At 37.5% G+C, this 23,101-nt stretch overlaps 1 protein-coding gene and 1 pseudogene across 13 annotated transcripts in view; both read right to left on the bottom strand.

The window, feature by feature from the left end:
* The window catches only part of CCDC150 (coiled-coil domain containing 150), a 170,898-nt gene that overhangs the window by 7,946 nt on the left and 139,851 nt on the right, over positions 1 to 23,101 (bottom strand). For 12 of the 13 annotated variants that reach the window (XM_077154522.1, XM_077154523.1, XM_077154530.1 and 9 more), the window contains 5 exons: positions 15,621 to 15,747; positions 3,708 to 3,902; positions 3,222 to 3,290; positions 2,973 to 3,134; positions 1,384 to 1,470 (listed from right to left, as the gene is read on the bottom strand). In XM_077154522.1, the coding sequence (XP_077010637.1) occupies positions 1,384 to 1,470; positions 2,973 to 3,134; positions 3,222 to 3,290; positions 3,708 to 3,902; positions 15,621 to 15,747 (640 nt within the window). The remainder of the gene's footprint in view (positions 1 to 1,383; positions 1,471 to 2,972; positions 3,135 to 3,221; positions 3,291 to 3,707; positions 3,903 to 15,620; positions 15,748 to 23,101) is intronic. The other variant, XM_077154525.1, reaches the window with a different exon arrangement.
* LOC143677908 (eukaryotic peptide chain release factor subunit 1 pseudogene) lies at positions 19,751 to 21,907 on the bottom strand (annotated as a pseudogene).

The following is a 23,101-nucleotide window of genomic DNA, read 5'->3' as shown; positions in this document are numbered from 1 at the left end:
AGGATTTTCTTGCTGGATGAATTTGTTGTCTATCTGTTCTTTGACATTCAGTTCAGCTTATTCTGGACCACTAGCTTAGGTTTTGTTTAACAGAGCAGAATTTTTCAGTTCTTGTTTTCTTGTTTCTTACCCTGCCTGTCTGGTGCCTCCCCCCACTCTCCTGCCTCCCCACCTTTATGTGGGTCTTCTTAGGTATTATGGACCCCAGCCAGATTTTCCCAGACCAAACTAGCCTTCTGTCAGGAGGAAAAAGTCACCTGCATCAGTTTTTCCTGAGGGTGAGACCCAGCAGGTGGTAAGACTTTCTTGTGAAGTCTCCCGGCTCTGTGATTTTCTTATTCTGCTCAGTATGTGGTGACTGTCTGCCTGTGGGTCCCACCAGCATAAGATGATATGGTACCTTTGACTTTAGCAATCTCTCCCTGATGGGGGCATGGCCTAGACAGAGGAGCAGTTGTAGGCTGGCTTTAATGGCTTCAAATTTCCAAGCCCTGGGGTCTGAATTCCTTTAGGGAGGGAAGCCACCTGAGCTGGGTCCCACCTCTCCCCTGGGAAAGGCACCGGCTCCAGACAAGCTCTCCAACAAGCTTGTTTCTGCCTCTGTCTGGGGCACTTGCAGCCTGAGAAGTACTGCCACTGTGTCCAAAGGCAGTCAAGCCTTTGTAGAAACACAGCCACAAAAAAAAAAAAAAGAAAGAGAAAAATCCTTCTCAGAGCAGGACCCCCATTCCTCAGGTTTGCCAATCAAGAGCGTAAGTTGGTATGTTGTTTTGTGTACCTTCAGACCCTATGTGCCCCCTCCTTTCCTTCAGAGCCCAGACCCTTTCAAGTATTATGTGCTGTCAGATCCAAAAAACCTGTTTCTTTTTCCATCAGCCCTGCCTCCTCAGTGCCAGGGCAAAAATCAGCAACCTCTGCTTTGACCAGGTTCACCTGAGTTGGAGGCCTATTTTTAGTAGTCAGAATTTGTGAATTAATTCCATACTTGAAGCTTAGTTGTGCTCAGCACCTGCTACTGTTAAAGTCCCTTTCCTTTCCCCTCTGGGAAGCAGTCTGTGGGGGAGGGGTGCTGGCCACCGGGCTTAGGGCACTCATGGTTGTGGTGGGGCTTGCAGCTGGTCCAGCTGGTCTAGACTGGGGTATGCTGTGTGTCCGGTCACTGACATGGCCCCAGCAGTTGTTCTGTACTGTTCCTGGTTATTTAGTAGCTGCTCTGGAGGATGAACTAAATCCCACACCTCGCTAAGCTGCCATCTTGGCACTCTCCTCCCCTACTGTACTCTTGACAACTATGTTAATCAAGAATTCACACTGACTTGTGTATTTCAGGGTTGCTAGGTCTAAGAAAGCTTCTAGGTCTTTATGTCCTAGGGTCTGGCTCACCTGTTCTGACTCCACACTGGCTTCTTTCAGTTTATTCTCTGTTGCCTCTTTACATTTCTTCAGATGTCTGACAGTTTCTTCTAGTTCCTGAAAACGTTAGGAAATGTTGAAACGTTGAAAATGTTTACAAACTTCCAATGTATTAGATAGAAAAAAAAGCTTTAATTATTGTAATAAATGGGGACCCAAGTTATAAAAGCATCTTATGGTAATTTTCCAGCTTCAGGTGCTACCAAAATACATGATAAATATGAATATAAATATATATCATAGAAGATGATTCCAGAGTTTGATTTATAGATTCTGTTGAGAAAAAATGATTAAAACCTCTTTCCATAATTGGCAGAATACTTTTCATAATGGACAATTCCCTATTGGGAAGCAGATGCTCAATAACCTCTTGAAGTCCCTTGTCAGTGATATATTGTTCTGCTTTTTATTAGTTTGGGAATAGCTAACAGTCCTGTAACATCATGGGTGTAGTGCTATAGGGAAGAACTAAGGGGTATGAAGTTTCTGAAAGACTATGAAATTCAGCTTAGAAGTCTGACTTAGTAACTGGTATTTTGCATGTGTGAACTCTAGCTGTTCTTTAAAAATGAACATCATTTCTATTAAATTGAAAATTGAGAATATTTGTCATATTCAAAGCTATACATGCTTCTTTCCAGACACTAGGATTCTAAGCTTTTGCTAAGATAAACAATTTGCATATTTGTTTTCTTCTATAGAATCTAGAAAATCTAGGCACAAAAGGCTGGGTTTTTAAATCTTTAATATTTCAGTATTAAATATTAAATACTGTTTAGGACAGTTTAGAATAATGATGATAAAATAGTTGCTGAAGTCAAATAGAATTGACACACACTATATAGGAGAGGAGGGCTAGCTGATTACCAAATCTTTTTTGCTTTGTCTCCTGGACACATGGCTAGATTATTTCTCTCCTACCTTACAATCAGGTGTGGCAAAGTGGCTGAGATGTGATTGCTGGCTTGAAGGGGTCAACAAGCCTGGGAATAAGGATAGCCCTAAAAATTGGAAAAGGCAAGGCAATAGGTTCTCTTACAGAGCCTCCAGAAAGAATGTAGCCTGCTGACACATTGTTAGGCAGAAAACCCATTTTATATTTCTGTCACCCAGGTTTGTGAGATAGTAATTTTGTGTTGGTTCAAGCCACTAAATTTCTGATAATTTGTTTCAGGAGAAATAAGAAATTAATACCTGAGACAGAATAATTAGTTTTAGCAAATATACATGTGGAAACCAAATTAAAAGGAATAACATGCTACAGTTTTCATTCTTGACCCTAATTCACTTAATGAAATATATATAAGCTAGGTAGTACTGCAAGGTGAGTTTAAACTGTTGCTCCAAATCTGTTCACCTAGACAGATACAAAGAGGATTATTTTCTTGCTGGAAATAAACCTCTCTAATTGTATGAAAATTGGCCATTGAAGCCAAACATGCTCATAATAAATTAAAATCAATCAGTCATATAAATCAGAAACATAAAAAGAAAAGGCTGGGTTGTGACATATTCTATTTGCTGACAATCTTTGCTATGGATTTTAAGAAACCTTTTACCTGGCACCTTTTCTCTAGTTCCTGCCTTATTTTCCGCTCTGCCTCCAGCTGGATCTCTTGTTGTTTATTCCTTGCTGAGGCATCATATTGGCTCTTGGCCAATAGGTGCATCTCTTTCTGCAGGTTGGTCATCTCAGATACAAACTTCTGGATACTCAATGACTGGGCACAAAGGGAGAGATTTGTGGTGAATCCAAGTTTGGGATTTTTGTGTGAATGGTAAATATAGGGTTTGTGGAAGTCATCTACCTGTTCATAGTTCTTTTTCTGATATTGATCCTTGGTTAGCTCCATTTGCCTCAATTCTGTTTCTATTTGCTGAAAGTAAATGTGGAAAAGATGATCAGTGGAAAAACTCACTTCCTCTTTTGGCCTAGAGGATGACAGATAGATCCCCATATGAGACCCAAAGTTATCAGTTCCTGCTGGGCTCTCCTTTCCATTTGGTTCGTTGACCCTGAAAGAGCGAAGTCTAGTACAATGAATGCGAAAAAGACAGATGGGGAGCTAGAAGAGGCCACTCACAGCTAATGAAAAACAAACATTTACACATCAAATATCTACTGATGAAAAAGAAGAAAGGGTCCCACCAAGGCAATCTGTTTACTTCCCAGATGTAGCTATAATTTCCAGAGCTACACATGCTGTTCTTAGTACTCTGAAACCCCTCCTTTCTGGACACTACCCAACTCCCTTATCCTGATCTTTAAGGAAGTGAGGGGTTTCTATTACAACCTTCATCCTCTCTATATTCTGAGCATTATTCACTTTGGCTGACAAGTGGTGTTTAATTTGAGCTTTTTGGTTCTTCATTTTCTCCTTGTTACTGTTCAGTATTTTTTCCAGCTCTGTTATTTTTTGTCGCAGCTCTCGGTTGGTCCGGGACACTTCCACTGATCTGAAGTTGGCTTCGTCGAGAGCCTTCTTCAGCTGTGGAACACATAAACAATTAGAACATTTTTTACTTTCCAGTTAGAAAGAAAAGTTTAAGTTTAGTTCTGTTACTACATTTTCTTCTCTTTGGATCTTTCTTTTTAAAAAGAGGGTAAGTGAGGTAATAATAATGTCATCTAATTAAGCAGATTTATGGAGCCAACAGATCAAATGATTTTCATAATTTTTGTTTAGTTGAACAAAAATCAACTTTATTGCTACTTTCACCAAGAGAAAGAGCACCATGGAATCTTGGGGGCATTTCAGCAAGAGAATATTAGGAAGGCCTTATAACCAGATCTGCACTTTTGTTTGTAATTTGGGGGTGGGTAGAGGGAAGTGTGGGTTTGCTTAGGACTGTGTGCTGTTGGAAAGTGGGAATGATCCTATGATTGGTATCTTAATAAATCTTATCTCTAGTGAGGTCAGACCAGAGCAAGAATACAGCTATAACTGGTAAGGCAGCAGCAGTTGCTTCTAAAGGCTAGGAGAGGGGGGTGGTAGTATTCTGTGGCTCGGACAATGTTCATTGTGTTTGTACATGATTATGGAGTGAACTTGTTTTTGTCTTGGCTCATCATCATCATATAATGGTCTTGTCTAATGTTGATGTTTTGTGAAATTGTTTATGTTCACCAGGAGCGCACTGTGAGATTTTCTCAATTTTTAAAGGCTAAACAACAAAATGGTTTTTTGGTTGGCTCTGGAGTCAGATACCCCTAAATTCAAATCTCAGCCTCACCATTTATTGGCCATGTGATATTGGGTAATTTACCTCCCTAAGCCTCAGGTTCCTCAACTTTACAGTGTGTATATGTATATTAGCCTACCTTGTAGATTCTTATAGCAGTTAAATGAAATAAGATAATGTATAGAAAGAATGTCGAAGCTGGCCAACATCAACTGCTCAGTAATTATCATGCTATAAGCTTTTCTTTCCTTTCTGTCACTCCAACCTGAAGTTTGGAGAAGTGTGAAAAGTATATAAATAATATATAGATATGGCAGTTCATATAAATACTAACCATTATTAACTATCATTGAGTGTATTTTTATAATCTTGCTTTTGGTTATTAAGGATTTAAAAAAACTTCTGTAGTAGAAAAATAGCATAGCGATTACTTAAAGATTTTATAAGCCAACTCCTCCTTGTGTGCCCTTAAATCAGTGCAACTTGAATTTTAGGAAGAAAAGGCAGCTGAAAAGGGTGAAGACAGGAACGCATTGTTGTCTAGGCCTTGCAATGTCTAACATATTAAAGAATGATGTCAAGACCTTTTGTACCTTTTCTTATCTCTCTATACTAGTTCTTCCCTTTATATCCTAATTTCATACCATAGTTTAGTCTTTTGTCACCACCCAACCAACTACCTGTTAGACGTCTCAGCCACTGAAACTTTGTCTTATTTCTCTCTTCCCTGTTTTGGTCAAAAAGGCTTTCTCAATCCCATGACACCAGGTCCCAGCTCATCCTGGGAGTCCTGTCCCATGCTGTCAGGGAGACTTATACACCCTTGGGAGTTATGTCCCACATAAAGCAGACAGAAGTGAGTTCATCTGACAAGTTGGCTTAGAGAGGCCACATCTGAGCCACAAGAGAAGTTTTTCAGGGGTGACTCTAAGGCATAATTACAAGTAGTTTTAGCCTCTCCATTGCAGGAATAAGTGTTATAGGGGTGAACCCCAAGACCGAGGGCTCAGCCTATTGAATTTTGTTGTCCCCACTGCTTGCGAGAATATCAGGAATTCCCCAGACAGGGAAGTTAAATATTTCTTCCAATCTCCCCAGTCCCCCAAGGGGACTCTGCAAAATACTTTTTTATTCTCTGCCTAAATTACTCTGGAATATATCAGGCATGCCATTAAATTGTACAAAACAATGAGCTCTCACACCATATTCAAGATTTCATGAAATTATGGTGTTCAAATAAACTGAACATACAAGTTAAATTAGATAATGCACTGTCCAAAATATAAATTTTGTACCAAATAAACATCCCTTCCTTTGGTCTCACATAGAAGTTGAAGTTTAAAAATATGGACCATATTATCCTATACCCTGTACTTGAATTTACCTTAATCCTAACCAGATCAGTTTCATTCATATCTCTAGTTGAAGTTTGATCACTTTTTCAATTTTTTAAAATAGTTTCTGTATGGGGTAATGCTGACTTTCATAGCTTCAGTGCCCTGACTCTGAGTCTCAGGTGTAACACAAATACCCAAAGTTTCTGGGAATGACCAGGTAATATGCAAATAGCTCAGTACCTCAGACTTTAGAAATAAGTTACAACACCTGAATATATGTGACCAGTATAAGAGTTTATGATCTAGGACCCTTTACTATAGGCCCCAACCTGATAACCTGAACTCTAGACTTCAGTTCTCTGGGTTTGTATATTATGGTTATCCATAGGAGTGAGGCATGATAATGATAATATTTGTCTTTTGGTTTCTGTCATTTCATTCAATATGCTGTCTTTAAGGTTCATTCACCTAGTTGCATGCCTCACAACTTGTCATTCTTGCAGTTGTTCAGCAATCTGTTGTATGTATATACCACAGTTCCCCCTTCCATTCTTCAGTGGTTGAACCCTTATGCCATTTCCATCCATTACGAATCGTCAACACTGCCACCATAAACACCAGTGTGCGAATGTCCATTTGTGTCCCCACTCTCAGTTCCTAGTTATATACCTAGCAATAGGGTTGCAGGATCATATGGCAGGAATATCCCTATTCCTATCCCTAGCTTCCTGTGGAATTACCACATTGGCCTCCATAGGGGCTGCGCCTCTCAGCTTCCCTACCAACAATGAATAGGTATATATCTTTCTCCACATTTTCTCTAGCACTTGTTTCTCTCTGTTCATTTTTTTTTTGGCATGGGCAAGGACTGGGAATTGAACCCAGGTCTCTACCTGCTGAGCCACTGTCACAATGCCCTCTCTGTTCATTTTTAAACAGTTTTTAGTCACACATAATACAATCCAACCTAAGTAAATAGCCATGCCCTTGCCACCATAATCTATATGAGGACATTTCCTTTGCTTACGCAAAGAATCCATAGCCCTCCCTCCATGTCCCCCCCCACTGACATTTAGTTTCAGAATGATTCCTGTTACATTCAGTAATGTATTACATTGTTATATGCTTCATGACTTTATTCTGACTTACAGCTGCATAATATTCCATTGTATGTATATACCACAACTTCTTTAGCTGCTTGTCTGTTGATAGCCATTTGGTCTGTTCCCATCACATGGCAATCATAAATAATGCTGCTATAAACATTGGTGTGCAAATTTCTGTTTGTGTCCTTACCTTCAGTTCTTCTGAATATATACCTAGTAATGGGATTACTGGATCATAAAATTCTACACTTAGCTTCCTGAGGGACTACCAAACTGCCTTCCAGAGAGATTGTACCATTTTATATTCCTAACAATGGTGGGTAAACGTGCCTCTTTCTCTGCATCCTCTCCAGCACTTGTTTTCTTCTTTTTTCTTGCCATTCTAGTAGTTGTGAGATAATATCTCATTGTGGTTTTGATTTGCACTTCCCTAACAGCAAAAGGTGAAACTGAGTATCTTTTCATGTGCCTTTTAGCCATTTGTATTTCCTCTTCTGTAAAGTGTCTATTCATGCCTTTTGCCCATTTTAAAATTAGGCTGTTTATCTTTTTGTTGTTGAGTTGTAGAACTCTTTATATATATTCCAGTAATTAAACCCTTATCTGGTATGTGGTTTCCAAATATTGTCTCCCATTGTGTAGGTTGCCTTTTTACTTTCCTGAAAAGGTTCTTTGATGTACAAAAGTGATTAATTTTGAGGAGATCCCATTTTTCTATTTTTTCCTTGCTCATGCTTTGGGTGTAAGATCTAGAATACCACCTCCTATCACAAGATTTATATTTCCCTATATTTTCTTCTGAAAGTTTTCTGGTCCTAGCTCTAATGCTTAGGGCTTTTATCCATTTTGAGTTAATTTTTGTATAGTGTGTGAGATATAAATCCTCTTTCATTCATTTGCATGTGGATATCCAGTTCTCCAAATTCCATTTATTGAGAAGGCTGCTCTGTCCCAGTTTGGTTAGCTTGACTGCCTTATCAAAGATCAATTTTCCATATAAGAGTCTAATTCTGATCACTCAATTCAATTCCATTGGTCAACGTATATCTTTATGCCAGTACCATGCTATTTCGATCACCTTAACTCTGTAATATGCTTTAAAGTCAGGTAGTGAGAGATCTTCAACTTCATTTTTCTTTCTCAAGATATTTTTAACTATTTGGAGCACCCTGCCCTTCCAAATAAATTTGGCTTTTGGTGTTTCTATTTCTGCAAATTAAGTAGTTGGGATTTTAATTGGTATTGTGTTGAATCTATAACTCAAATTAGGTAGAATTTATTAAATATAGATATATTAACTTTATTTAGTCTTCCAATCCAAGAACATGGTATGCCCTTCCATTTATTTAGGCCTTCCATGATTTCTTTTAGCAATTTCTTATATTTTTCTGTGTATATATATTTTATACCCTTAATTAAATTTATTCCTAAATATCCCATTCTTTTGGTTGCTATTGTAAATGGAATTTTTAAATTTCCTCCTCAGATTGCTCATTACGACTGTATAGAAACACTACTCATTTGGGGATATTAATGTTGTACTCTGCCACTTTACTGTATTCATTTATTAGTTCTAGTAGCTTTGCGATAGATTTTTAGGGATTTTCAACATATGGTATCATATCATCTGCAAACAGTGAGAGTTTTATGTCTTCATTTCCAATTGGTAGACTTATTCCTTTTTCTTGTCTAATTGCTCTGGCTAGAACTTCCAGCACAATGTGACAGTGGGCGTCCTTGACTTGTTCCTGATCTTAGAGGGAAAGTTGTCAGGCTTTCCCTATTGAGGATGATATTAGCTGTGGGTTTTTCCCTTGTACTGAGAAGTTCCCTTGTATTCCTATTCTTTGAAATGTTTTCACCAGGAAAGGATGTTGAATTTTGTCAAATGCCTTTTCTGCATCAATTGAGATGATCATGTGGTTTTCTGCTTTGACTCATTGATATGGTGTATTACATTGATTTTCTTGTGTTGTACCAATCTTGCATACCTGGAATAAATCCCACTTTGTTATGGTGCAAAATTGTTTTAATGTGCTGCTGGGTTCAATTTGCAAGTATTTTGTTGAGGATTTTTGCATCTATACTCATTAAAGGGATTGATCTGTAATTTCCTTTTCTTGTAGTATCTTTGTCTGGCTTTGGTATTAGGGTGAGGTTGGCTTCATTGAATGAGTTAGGTAGTTTTCCCACCTCCTCAATTATTTTTCAAAGATTTTCAGCAGGATTGGTACTAACTCTTTCTTGGTGGAACTCACATGTGAAGCCGTCTGGTCCTGGGCATTTTTAGGGGTGGGGGCTTCTTGATGACCAGTTCAATCTCTTTACTTGTGAATGATTTGTTGAGGTAATCTATTTCTTCTCAAGTCAATGTTGGTTGTTCATGCCTTTCTAGGAAGTTGTCCATTTCATCTAAATTATCTTGTTTATTGTCATACAGTTGTTCATAGTATCCTCTCATTATATTACCTCCTTTACTTTTGCAGGGTTAATGGTCATGTTTCTTCTTCCATTTCTGATTTTATTTATTTGTATCTTCTCTCTCTTTTTTTCCTCAGCCTAGCTAAGGTTCTGTTGATTTTATTGATTTTCTCAAAGAACCAACTTCTGGTTTTCTTGATTTTCTCTACTGTTTTCAGGGTCTCAATTTCATTTATTTCTGTTCTAAACTTTGTTATTTCTTCCCTTTTGTTCATTTTGGGGTTAGTTTGCTGTTCTTTCTCTAGTTCTTCCAGGTGAACATTTAATTCCTCAATTTTTGCTCTTTCTTTTTTCTTAACATTGGCATTTAAGGCAATAAATTTCCATCTCAGCATTGCCTTTGAAGTATCCATAAATTTTGATAGACTGTGTTTTCATTTTCATTTGCCTTGAGATATTTTATTTCTTTTGTAATTTCTTCCTTGACCCACAGGTTGTTTCACAGTATGCTGTTTAGCCTCAATATATTTGTAAATTTTCTGGCCCTCTGCCTGTTATTGATTTCCAACTTCATTCCATTGTGATCTAAGAAAGTTTTTTGTGTGATTTCAATCTTTTTAAATTTATTGAGATTCGCTTTGTGACCCAGAGTTCTAGTTTGGTAGCTGCCGGAATGCAATATACCAGAAATGGAATGGCTTTTAAAAGGGAGAATTTAATGAGTTGCTGGTTTACAGTTCTAAGGCCGAGAAAATGTCCCAATTATAACAAGTCTATAGAAATATCCAATCAAAGGCATCCACGGAAAGATATCTTGGTTCAAGAAGGCTGATGAAGTTCAGGGTTTCTCTGTCAAGTCAGAAGGCACATGGCGAACACAGTCACAGTTTCTCTCTTGGCTGGAAGGGCACATGGCAAGCAAGGCGTCATCTGCGAACTTTCTCTCCTGGCTTCCGGTTTCATGAAGCTCCCCAGGAGGCATTTTCCTTCTTCATCTCCAAAGGTTGCTGGCTCGTGGACTCTGCATATCGTGGCTACATCGTTTTGCTCTCTCTGAATCTCTCATTCTCCAAAATGTTTCCTCTTTTATAGGACTTCAGAAACTAATCAAGACCCACTCAAATGGGTGGAGACATGTCATCCCCTAATCCAGTTTAACAACCATTCTTAACTAAATCACATCAACCAGGGAGATGATCTCATTACAGTTTCAAATATACAGTATTGAATAGGGATTATTCTACCTTTAAGAAATGGGATTTATATTAAAACATGGCTTTTCTTAGGGGACATGCTTCCTTTCAAACCAACACACCCAGCATATGGTCTATCCTTAAGAATGATCCATGAGCACTTGAGAAATGTGTGTATCCTGCTGTTGTGGGGTGTAATGTTCTGTGAATGTCTGTTAAGTCTAGTTCATTTACTGTGTTATTCAAAATCTGTTTCCTTATTGATCCTCTGTCTAGATATTCTATTCATTGGTGAGAGGGAATTAAAGTCTCCAACAATTATGGTAGAAATATCTACTTTCAATATTGTCAGTATTTGCCTCATGTATCTTGGAGCATTCTGGCTTGGAGCATAAATATTTATGATTGTGATGCCTTCTTGTTGAATTATTATTTTTATTAATACACAGTGTTCTTCTTTGTCTCTTTAACTGTTTCACATTTGAAGTCTAATTTGTCAGATTAGCAGGTACTCCTGCTATTTTCTGGTTCGTTGATTGAATTATCTTTTCCCAACCTTTTACTTACAATCTATTTTTGTCCTTGGATCTAACATGAGTCTCCCATAGATAGCATATAGATAGGTCCTTCTTTTCTTTTAAAAATATTTTTTATTGATAAAACTTAACATACAAATTTTTAACATACAAACATTCCATACTTGGTGTACAATCAGTGGCTCACAATATCATCACATAGTTGTGTATTCATCATCATGATTATTTTTTTGAACATTGGCATCACTCCAGAAAAAGAAATAAAAAATAAAAACAAAAAATGCATACATACCATGCTCCTTACCCCTCCCTCTCATTGACCACTAATATTTCCATCTACCTAATTTATTTAATTTTGTCCCCCCTATTATTTGTTTATTTTTATCCATGTTTTTTTACTCATCTGTCTATATCCTAGATAAAAGGAGCATCAGACACAAAGTTTTCACAATCACATAGTCACTTTGTAAAAGCTATATCATTATACAATCATCTTCAAGAAACAAGGCTACTGGAACACAGCTCTACAGTTTCAGGTACTTCCCTCTAGCTACTCCAGTACACAATAAACTAAAAAGGGATATCTATTTAATGTGTAAGAATAACCTCCAGGATAACTTCTTGACTCTGAAATCTCTGTCACTGACACTTTATTTTGTCTCATTTCTCTCTTCTCCCTTTTTGTCAAGAAGGTTTTTCTCAATCCCTTGATGCTGGGTCCTGGCTCATACTGGGATTTCTGTTCCACGTTGCCAGGGAGATTTATACCCCTGGGAGTCATATCTCACGTAGGGAGGGGAGGGTAGTGAGTTCATTTGCTGTATTGGCTTACAGAGAGAGGTCACATTTGATCAACAAAGAGGTTCTCTATGGGTGACTCTTAGCTAATTTTAAGTAGAATTAGCCTATCTTTTGCAGGAATAAGTTTCATAGGGGTGAACTCCAAGATTGAGTGGTTGGCCTATTTTGTCCCCACTCTCTGTGAGAATATCAGAAATTCTCCAAATAGGGAAGTTGCATATTCCCCCCTTTCTCCCATCCCCCAAGGGGACTTTGCAAATACTTCTTTATTCACCATCTAAATCACTCTGGGATTTATCAGGGTATCACACTAACCTGGACAAACCAACAAAATCTCATGCCCTATTCAAGAGTCCCTGTACTTATGATGTTCAATTAAACTGACCATACAAGTTAAATTAGGAAATGTTCTACCCCAAATATAAATTTCGCACCAAATAAACATCTCTCCCTTTGGACTCCTACAGAAGTTGAAATTTTAAAATATATGATGATATCATCCTTTATAGAAGGGTCCTGTTTTTAAATCCATTCTGCCAGTGTATGTCTTTTAATTGGAGGGGAATTAATACATTAATATTTAATGTTATTACTGTAAAGGCAGCACTTTCTTCAGTCATTTTGTCTTTTGGACTTTATATGTCAGATAAAATCTGTGTCATTTCTACACTCTTCTCCTGACCTCTCTCTCCTGACTTTTCTATCTGCTTGTAGGGCTCCCTTTAGTATGTGTTGTAGAGCCAGTCTCACAGTTACAAATTCTCTCAGTGACTATTTGTCTGAAATATTTTGTTCTCTCCCTCATTTTTGAAGGAAAGTTTTGCTGGGTGTGTAGAATTCTTGGTTGGCCATTTTTCTCTTTCAGAATCTTAAATAAATCATACCACTGCCTTCCCCACTCTATGGTTTCTGCTGAGAAATTTAGGCATAATCTTATTGCGCTTCCCTTGTATGTGATGGATTGCTTTTCTCTTGCTGCTTTCAAAATTCTCTCTTTGTCTTTGACATTTGACAATCTGATTAATCATGTCTTGGACCAAAGTCAGGTCTTTTTGGATCTGTTCTGTTTGGAGTATGCTGCACTTCTTGGGTTTCTCATTTTATGTCTTTCATAAGAGATGTGAAATTTTCAGTGATTATTTCCCCCATTAGTCTTCTTCTTTTTCCTTCTCTTTTCCTTCTGGGACACCCATAATAAGTATATTCGTGCATTTCATGTTGTCATTAAATTCCCTGAGATCCTGCTCATGTTTTTCCATTCTTTCCCCTATATTTCCTTTTGTGCATTGGATTTCAGATTTCTTATCCTCTAGTTCACTAAACCTTTCTTCTGCCTCTTCAAATCTACTGTTGTAGGTCTCCATTTTTTCATCTGTTCTATTGTGCCTTTCACTTCCATAAGTTCTGCAGTTTGTTTTTCAAATTTTGGGGTTCTTTATGTTTGCCCAATATCTTCTCTATATCTTCCCTCAACTCACTGATTTGATTTTTGATGAGATTTTGTATGCGTATTTGAACATCCAGAATTAGTTGTTTCAACTCTTGTATCTCATTTGAAGTGTTAGTTTGTACCTTTCATTGGGCCATATTTTCAATTTTCCTAATATGACTCATTTTTTCTGGCATCTAGGCATTTCACTTTCTAAGTTTATTTTGGAGGTTGTTTTCACTCTTTTACCTAGGTTTTATTGCTGGGTGGCTTTGTTCTGTATCTGCTCTTTGGTATTCGGTTCAACTTATTCCAGACCTCTAGCATAGATTCTGTTTAAGAATTTTTCTGTTTCTTGCCCTGCCTATATGGAGGCTTTTTATTGAAGAGGGTATCTTTAGATATGATTGACCCCAGTCAGATTTTCCAATACTAGACATGTCCTTGTCTCAGGAGAGAGCAGCCAGTATCAAATTACCTTGAGGGTGAGAACCAGCAGGTTGTTAAACTTTCTTAAGAAGTCTCTAGACTCTGCTTTTCCTGTCCTGCCCAGCATATGGTATTTGTCTGCCTTCAGATTCCCACCAGCTTAAAATTATGCTGTGCCTTTCATTTCTGCACCCTCTTCCTGCAAGGGGTATGGTTGAGACAGAGGCAGAGGTAGTAGTTGGGCTTTGATTGCTTTTGTTTTCTAGCCCATTGGGCCTGAATTCCCTTGGGCCACCATTTGAGCTAGGCCTTGCACCCCTTTTCTTGGGGAAGATCAAATATTTAGGGAATAGGCCACCTGATATTTGTCTTTCAGATGTGCCTTAATTATGCCCTTGTCTGGGTCAGTGCTAGAGCCTCAGTGTTTGCAGTTATATCCAATAAGCTGTTAAGAAATTTTTTTAAAAAGCTTTTTCAGCAATGAACTCTGGTTCTCCAGGTTTGCCAAGTAAGAGCTGGAGTTGGTACATGGCTCTATGTGTTCCCAGGTTCTAGGTGCCCCCTTTACTTGGGCTCTAGCCCTTTTCCAGTACTTTGTGCTGTCCAACTCAAAAAGCCTCTTTTTTTTTTTTCATCAGCCCTGCTCCCTCTCTGCAGGGTTGAAAACTCCTATTTCCTTTAGTGCTTACTCCAGATTATCTGTGCTTGGGGCCTGTTTCTGATACTCAGAATTTGTTAATTCTGCAATTGGAGCTTGGTTGAGCTAATTTATGCTACTAATGAAGTCTGTTTCCTTTCCCCTTGGGGAACCAGCCTGCCATACCCATTGGGGAGAGATACTGGTGTCTGTGGCTTAGGAGACTTACAGTTCTGTGTGCAATCTCAGCCACTGCACTCATTTCAGACTGTTGTACAACTTGTGGCTGGTCACTGGTGTCTCCCCAGCAGTTGCTGTCTATAGTCTACTAGCAGCTGTGGGGGATGAACTAAATTCCACATCTCACTGTGCCACCATCTTGCCCCACCTCTGTCCTATTTATTTTTTATTTTTATTTTGCATGGGCAGGCACCAGGAATCAAACCCAGGTCTCTGGCATGGCAAGTGAGAATTCTGCCACTGAGCCACCATCACACCACCCTGTCCTATTTATTTTTGCAACTGAACTTCGCTGAGTTCTTACGGACCTAGGGGTGTCCAGCCCTGCCTTCTTTGCAAGTCTCAATCCTATAACTTCATTAAGCTTCCTTTTTCACTCCAACCAGACTACAGTGACCTTTCCTTTCCTTTGAATTCCTTAAAATTGTACACAGCTTCTAGCTGTCCAACAAAGGTCATCTAATGTCTTCCATACTTGTATTGTGTCCAGAGTAGACATCACACTAAACAAGGGTTCATTTAGCACACACCAGTATCTTCTACTGGTTTTATATGTGCTTCTTAGGAGGTAGATGCATGGTGAATGATAATTAAGTGAACTGAGGAGGTAGGTGATTTTATTTCTGTCTTATCAGTCTTATTCCTCTATCCCACATGGTTTCCATACTATAATATAAAAGCATTCCTTCCTGGGCAGATAAATTGTTTATCAGAAACTGTTTTCCTGTGTGTTGCTTTACAAATAGCACAGAGATGACTCAATTGCATCTGGTTTACAGGTTAAAGGGGGACTAGAAGAACTAAAGAACATCTGTAGTCATTGTGAAATTCCTTAGTTGATTTTCCTCTTAAGAGACATTCACCTAGAGAAATTTTTTGTCACTTGACTGTATACCTCAGCTGTTTCCCGTTGTGCTGCTTTCTTTGTAGTTTCTCTCTCAGTTTGAAACTGCTTCCTTAGGGCTTCAATGCGTTCAGCATGCAACTCAGCTTCCATTTTGGATTCCTCAACCATCTGTTCCCTGTTTGTAAGAAAACAGATAATAAATCACTTCTATATATTATCTTGGTAAGAAACGTTCAGACGGTACTGAGAAACTCTCTAAAGATGTATGATTTACAAGAGAGAAGCAGTTCAGTCTTTTCATGTTCTGGAGTTCATTAACAGAAGGCCAAAAAAAATGTGCATCTAACTTGGGCATTAAAACAACAAATTCTATATAAGAAGATCCAATCAAAGACTGAAAAACTCACTGAAGGAAAAATATTAGAGGAGGCAGCCTTACCATAAAAAAGAGATACTTGTTTTTACTTGGCCATTTTTAAAAACTTTTTTATTATATAGTATAACATATATACAAAGCAAAGAAATAAAAAAGCAATAGTTTTCTTCAATAAGCATTCTTCAATAAGGAGTTACAGGACAGATCCCAGAGTCTGTCATGGGCTACTGTATCATCCTGTCATATTTTTCCTTCTAGCTGATCCAGAATATAGGAGGCTAGAAGGTTAAATACTTTTTTTTATCACTGCAATTGACCTTCTTTCTTTCTTTTTTTGTGAAAAATAACTATATACAAAAAAAGCAATAAATTTCAAAGCACAGCACCATAATTAGTTGTAGAACACATTTCAGAGTTTGACATGGGTTACAGTTCCACAATTTTAGGTTTTTATTTCCAGCTGCTCTAAAATACTGGAGACTAAAAGAAATATCAATTTAATGATTTAGCATTCATATTCATTTCTTAAACCCTATCTTCTCTGTATAACTCCACCATCACTTTGTTTTGTTTTTTACTTTTTTATTGTATAGTATAACATGTAAACAAAGCAAAGAAATAAAAAAGCAATAGTTTTCCAAATACGCCTCAACAAGAAGTTACAGGACAGATCCCAGAGTATGTCTTGGGCTACTACACGATCCTCTCAGATTTTTCTTTCTAGCTGCTCCAGAATATAGGCAGCTAGAAGGCATAAATATTTTTTTTATCACCATAATTGATTTTTTTTCTTTTTTGTGAAAAATAACATATATATATATATAAAAGCAATGAATTTCAAAGCACAGCACCACAATTAGTTGTAGAACATATTTCAGAGTTTGACATGATTATGATTCCACACTTTTAGGTTTTTACTTCTTTACTTTACCATTAAAAAAACTTTTAATCTTAAAATGCTTTCAAACTTATAGACAGTTTAAAAATAATACAAACTCCATACAGAGAACTCTAACATATTCCTATCCTCCAAGACACCCAGGTCCACCAGTTCTGTTATTTTGCCACATTTGCTGTATAATTCTATCCATCCATCTAGCTAGCTAATTATCAATCTATTTTCTGAACACCTGAGTGTACGTTGTATACATCATGCTGCTTGAATACTTAACACTGCTATATACATTTCCTAAGAACACTTATAACCTATTCACTTATATAACTTCCTTAACTGTAGTTATCTAGTTCAATAAATTTAACATTGATATAAAGTTTATAGTCTATATTCCATTTTTTTTCATATACCCTGATAACGTCCCTTCAAGCCTTTTCTCCTCCCCTGCTATATTCCATCAAGGATCATATATTACCTTTAACTGACATTATTTTTTATTATGGAAATATATATATGACATAACTTTCAGATCTTAAATACTTCCAAGCATATCATATGATGGGACTAATCAGACTCACAATACTGCGACCCTCACCATCTTCCATTACTAAAAAATTTCTATCTTTTCAAACTGAAACCCTATACTTATTATGCATTAATTCCCCATTTGCCCTCCCCCAGCCCTGGGAACAAATACTCTATGAACTTGCATATTCTCCAATATTTTCCTTGGGGTTACCATGGGGATTTAATTTAGCATCTTAAATCTACAAAACCTTGATTGCTTTGATATCAACCTCAATAGTATACACAAACCATGTTTCTCTACCACTTTGTGTCCCCATCTTTATGTGGTTCTTGCCATAAATACCACATTTATATATTATAAGCCCCAAATCATTACATCTTATGTATTTGCCTTTAGTTTCTTTAGGAAGTAAAAAGTGGAGTTACAAACTAAAAATACAATAGTGCTGGCTTTTATATTACCCACGTTGTTATCCTAACCAAAGATCTTTATTTCTTCATGCAGCACTGATATACTGTCCTTTCCTTTCAAACCACAGAACTCTCTTTAACATCTTTTGTAGGGCCAGTCTAATGGTGATGAACTCCCTTGGGTTTTGTTTATCTGGGAATGTTTTAATTTCTCCTTGATTTTTTTTATTTTTTAATTTTAACTTTTTTATTTTGAAATACTTTCAAACTTATAGGACAGTTACAAAAATAATACAAATCTCATACACAGAACTCTAGTATACCCCTATCTCTTCCAATACCCACATCCACCAATTTTGCCACATTTACCATATCATTTGATCTATCTATCCATCAGTCTATCAGTCCATTTATCTTTCTACTGGTCTGTCTATATCAGTCCATTTTCTGAACACTTGAATATAGGTTGTATACATCCTGTTCCTTGAACCTTTTTTTTTACTCTTAAAAATAGTTTAATTCTCTTCTCCATTTCTGTACATCACAACACCAAGTTTCACTGTGTACGATTTCTCTACAGAGGCTATAGAGAATGCAAAGACTATATTTTCCACCCCTTCTTATTTGTTTGTATGTGTAAGTGTAATACATATCAGTAATATTGATACACATATCTATATATAATGCAATATATATCACCGAAGAGAACATATTAATTAAAGAAATACAAAAATCTGGCATCATTTCCAAACTTCTAGTAAAACTAAGAAATACAAAAGGAGCTGCATACCTTAAATATATTATGTGAAAAAACAAGCATATTCAAAAATGTAAATCTACACCCAATTTCTCTGGTCTTGTCATATCACATTAGACCCATTTACAATGGCAAATCCCTAAGGGACTGTTGTGAAGAGAGAATGTTTGCTTGCTCTTGGGTTTTCTGCAAATAAACAGCAGAGCTCAAGCAAAAGCCTTTTCCGGTGAAGTCTCCCATGTTGGTAAACACCAAAGAATTGACTCTTCTCACTGGGGGTTCAGACATCAGGTTACAATAGACAGATAGTCATTTAGACCTCAGAATACAGTGTGAGAACCACATGCTTTACATTTTAAGACATATTCCTTCATTCAAGTGAAAAAGGATTATTGGAATGATAGGCAGGTCTGTAACCTGGGAACAAGGAGCTGGTTCAGACCAATAAAGCTACAAGTTTCTGAGTCAAAAGTCAGTGAAGAACAGCAGGCACTGAAGTGTTAACAGTACCCAATTTGAAAACCAGATACACCCCACCACCCTAGTCAGTGTGGGGGTGGAACCAATTGAATTTTTAAACTCTTGGTCCTTCAAAGTCTACTTGGTATACTTTTCCATTGCTACCACTGGGCAAATCTTATACACTTTGAAAACTATCACCATCTCAGGCATGCCATAACCTTGCATATCATCTGAGTTCAAGTTCAATTTATAGCCCACCTGTGAAGCATAAGCTTCAGGATTTCAGGCCCACTTTTGGATCCAACATGTTAAAGTTCTTGGTGCCAGAAGACATGTCCCATCCTTTCCCACCCCTACTTCCATGATTTCTCATGAGAGGTGCCTCTAAGTCCCATATTCCAAACAAATGCTCCAACCCCACCAGGAGATTAGAGGCTTACAATTACATGCACAGTAATAATGTCTTGTCCGTTGTTCCTGTGAAAAACCTTGCAATTCATTTTTTAAGATCAAAACATTCACATAATCTCATGCCATCCAGCACAAGGAAAACATAGCCACCTCCCTTTTACCAAGGATAGACCCAAGCAAAGTAAAGTAAAATTTTCTTAAAATTTTTTTTTGCTTCCAATTAAATCTCATGTTTTATTTCTCACAAACCCAGCAAAAGCACCCAATCACACCCATCCCAAACTGGTTTCTAGTAGGTTAGGATTATGGGAACCCTTGTCAAAGCAACTGATGCTGATGGCTCCTGACCCTTGGGCACAAATGCGTCTGCAAATCAGATGGAAAAAACAATGCGCTGACCCAAATCTTCAAGAAGTCAGTTGGCTTTCAAATGCAATTTGTATCCTTGAAACTGATAGTCTGGAGGAAGAGGTGATGTGAGGGAGTCGACATTGCCTCCTATTAGCTCACTCTATCAACATTAAACAAAGACCAAGAGAGAATTGGTTCCAGTATTTCACCACATATATTTCTTCTTATGCAGTATAAATTGAGAATGCTATGTAAATAGGTCACTGTGAAATTGCAGCAATTCAATTTTTCTCCAATCAAAATAAGAAACAAACTAGTATGATCTCACTTCTTTTAATTTTTGAAGGTTACAGCAGTTAAAGTATTTTTGCTTCTATGTATGAGGGTTAAAAAATCATTTTTTTCCCCATAAAATACAATAGCAACCAATTTCACCATCATGTAAAAGTAAAAACTGGGATTCTTTTTGAAATTAGTCCCAAGTGGCACTTAGGAATTTAGTTGTAGACTACTGTACTGACATCATGACAAACCAAAGTGTAGGGTTTTCCTTTGGTTTTCTTTTCACTATCCAATGCTCACGGATTAAGTTCTGGAAATGTTCCACTTGTAAGGCAGGGATCTTTTTGGATTCCATGCTCCTTGGGTTGGATGTTGGAGGGTAAAGCATGGTTTGCCAGACCCAGGTCGACTTACTTAGTAGTCATCAAGATAAAAAATTCATTGTCTCCTTGATACTCCATTCCCTGGATATCTGCTTGGTACCACAAGATATCTCCAATTCCACCAAATCCTTTCACAAACTGGGATTCTTTTTGTGATTTATCTGTGACAATTTCCAATGTAGCTCTGGATTTTTTATACCTGTTAGCAAACCATTCTAGCAGGGGCATGCTCTCAATCAGCTCATGTTCCTGTCCTGTCATGTTCTATGTCTGTGAAATGAGAGTTATTCTTCTCTTGTTCTGGAGTTAGAGAATTTTCTCCTCTTCTCTGCCATGGCAATGAAGAACATATTTTATTATATCCAGATTTTCATAGACTATTAGAATCTCCACAGCTCCCATTTTAAAAGCCTTTAATGTACCTTCAACTCCAAAACAGTACTTGCCTGTGTCCTGATTTCATCAAAATATCGTCCTATTTATTTCTTGAATACATTTCACTTTGGAGAGAAAATCAGTTGAATCCATTTTCACCAACATAGGAGATATCAACTCATTTTAAAACTCGATTGCAACCCCTGATTAAACGTATCAGACTGACTTAGGTCAGTTTTAGAGTCAGCTGATCCAGCTAAAATGAGACCAGCCACATTTACTTTGTTCCCGGAAATAAACAGCTGCACAGCAGTCTCAGCTACTTTCCAAACATAGTTATATCATTTTTCCATTCTTAAACAGGCAAAATGCAAGGCAGACTGAACTCCTCTACCATGTTTCTTTAGGAGATCCATAGTTAATTTGCACAGGACTTCTCTTATGTTTCTTTGTAGTGTGCCAAAAGGGCACCACTACAATTTATTACAATGAAGCCAAACTTGCTATCATCTGAAAGTAGCGCTGTAAGAGCCTCTGTATGGAATTTGTTGTCACACAAATATAATGAGGTATTAATTGGTTTGAAAGGCTCAAAGTCAATGTTGACTTTCTTTTCCTTTCCTTTTTCTTCTAAAATTGTTCCACAGTAAACAACCAGACCATTTGGAGGCACTTTGTTATAAAGTTTGAGTCTTTGTTATACAGATGTAATGGCTCCCAGGACTGAAAGGCAGTTTACTTGTGACTTAATGTTAGATGCAGTTCCAAACTCATCTGCTAACATTTTTGCCACACATGAAATCTGGTCTTTGGGAGGAATGATCAATGAAATCATGATTGTGCCATTGCCGTGGGATGCCTCTAAGCTCTTCTGAGCTTCTTGATCTTCCAGATTTCCACATTCCTGTCAGCAGCACTGGAGTCATCTGCCATCTTCTTGCCTGCTCCTCCCTAAGGACCCAGTCCTGGGTGGCAGTGGCTGCTCCTCCCCAGCAGCAGCTCCACAGCAGCTCCAGCTCATGTAGGACACAGGCTCCCTCTCTCCAGGCAGCTGCATGTTGCAATCCACTCATATGGGGCCTGTGTATGTTCCTTGAACTCTTAATACTGCCATATGCATTTCCTAAGAACAAGGATAATCATTTCTTAACATGTTTGGTGCAGTAATCAAGTTCAACAAATTTAGCATTGATATACAGCTTACTTCCAATTTTCTTGTATGTCCCAATACTGTTCTTTTGAACCTTTTATCCTCCCTTATTGGATCTCATTCAGGATAAGATAGTGCATTTAATTAACATTGTCTCTTTACTCTATTTTTTTGCAAACTGTGGGAACATATATACAAAATAAACCTTGCCATCTCAATCACTCCCAAGCGTACCACTCAGTGGGATTAATCACATTCACAATGTTGCAATAGACTCATCACCTTCCATTACTAAAATGTCCCCATCTCCCCCAAATGGAAACCCTGCATCCATTATGTATCAACTTTACATTTCCCCTGCCCCTGGCAATGTGTACTCTACACCTCTTGTCTTTATGAGCTCGTATATTCTCCAGTATTTTCTTTGTAGTTACCATAGGGCTTAAATTTAATGTTCTAAATCTATAACAATCTCATTTTGCTTTGATGTGGTTCTTGCCACAAATTATACATATAATATCCCAAACCACTGATTTATAATACATTTTATATACTTGCTTTTTCGATCTTGTAGCAAGTAAAAAGTGGAGTTACATACTAAAAATCTAACAGTATTGGCATTTATATTACCCGAGGATAAGCAGTTCTTTAAGCAGTTTGATCTGTTGTCTATTGTCCTTTGCATTCAACTCTCAGAACTCTCTTTAACATCTCTTGTAAGGCTGATCTACTGTTGATTAATTCCCTAAGCTTTCATTTAGGAATGTCTTAATCTCTCCCTCACTTTTGAAAGACAGTTCTGTCACATATAGAATTTTTGGTTGGCAATGTTTTGCTTTTAGCGCTTTAAATATGGCATCCTACTACTTTCTTACTTCCATGGTTTCCAATGAGAAATTGTCACTTAATTTTATGAGTATTTTTTTGAGAATTTTTCAATCCATATTCATTAGTGCTCTTGTTCTTTATTTTCTTGTGTCTATCAGGCTTTAGTAATAGGGTAATGTGGGCTTCATAGAAGGAGATACGTAAGTGTTCCCTCCCCTTCAACTTTGGAAGTTTGATCAGGAATGGTGTAATTCTTGAATTAAAAAACCTCCTCTGTGAAGCTATGTAGTCCTGGGCTTTTCCTTGTAGGAAGGCTTCTG

This window comes from Tamandua tetradactyla, chromosome 3, assembly GCF_023851605.1.
Source record: "Tamandua tetradactyla isolate mTamTet1 chromosome 3, mTamTet1.pri, whole genome shotgun sequence".
Lineage (NCBI taxonomy): Eukaryota > Metazoa > Chordata > Mammalia > Pilosa > Myrmecophagidae > Tamandua > Tamandua tetradactyla.
This window is presented reverse-complemented; position numbering and strand designations above follow the sequence as displayed.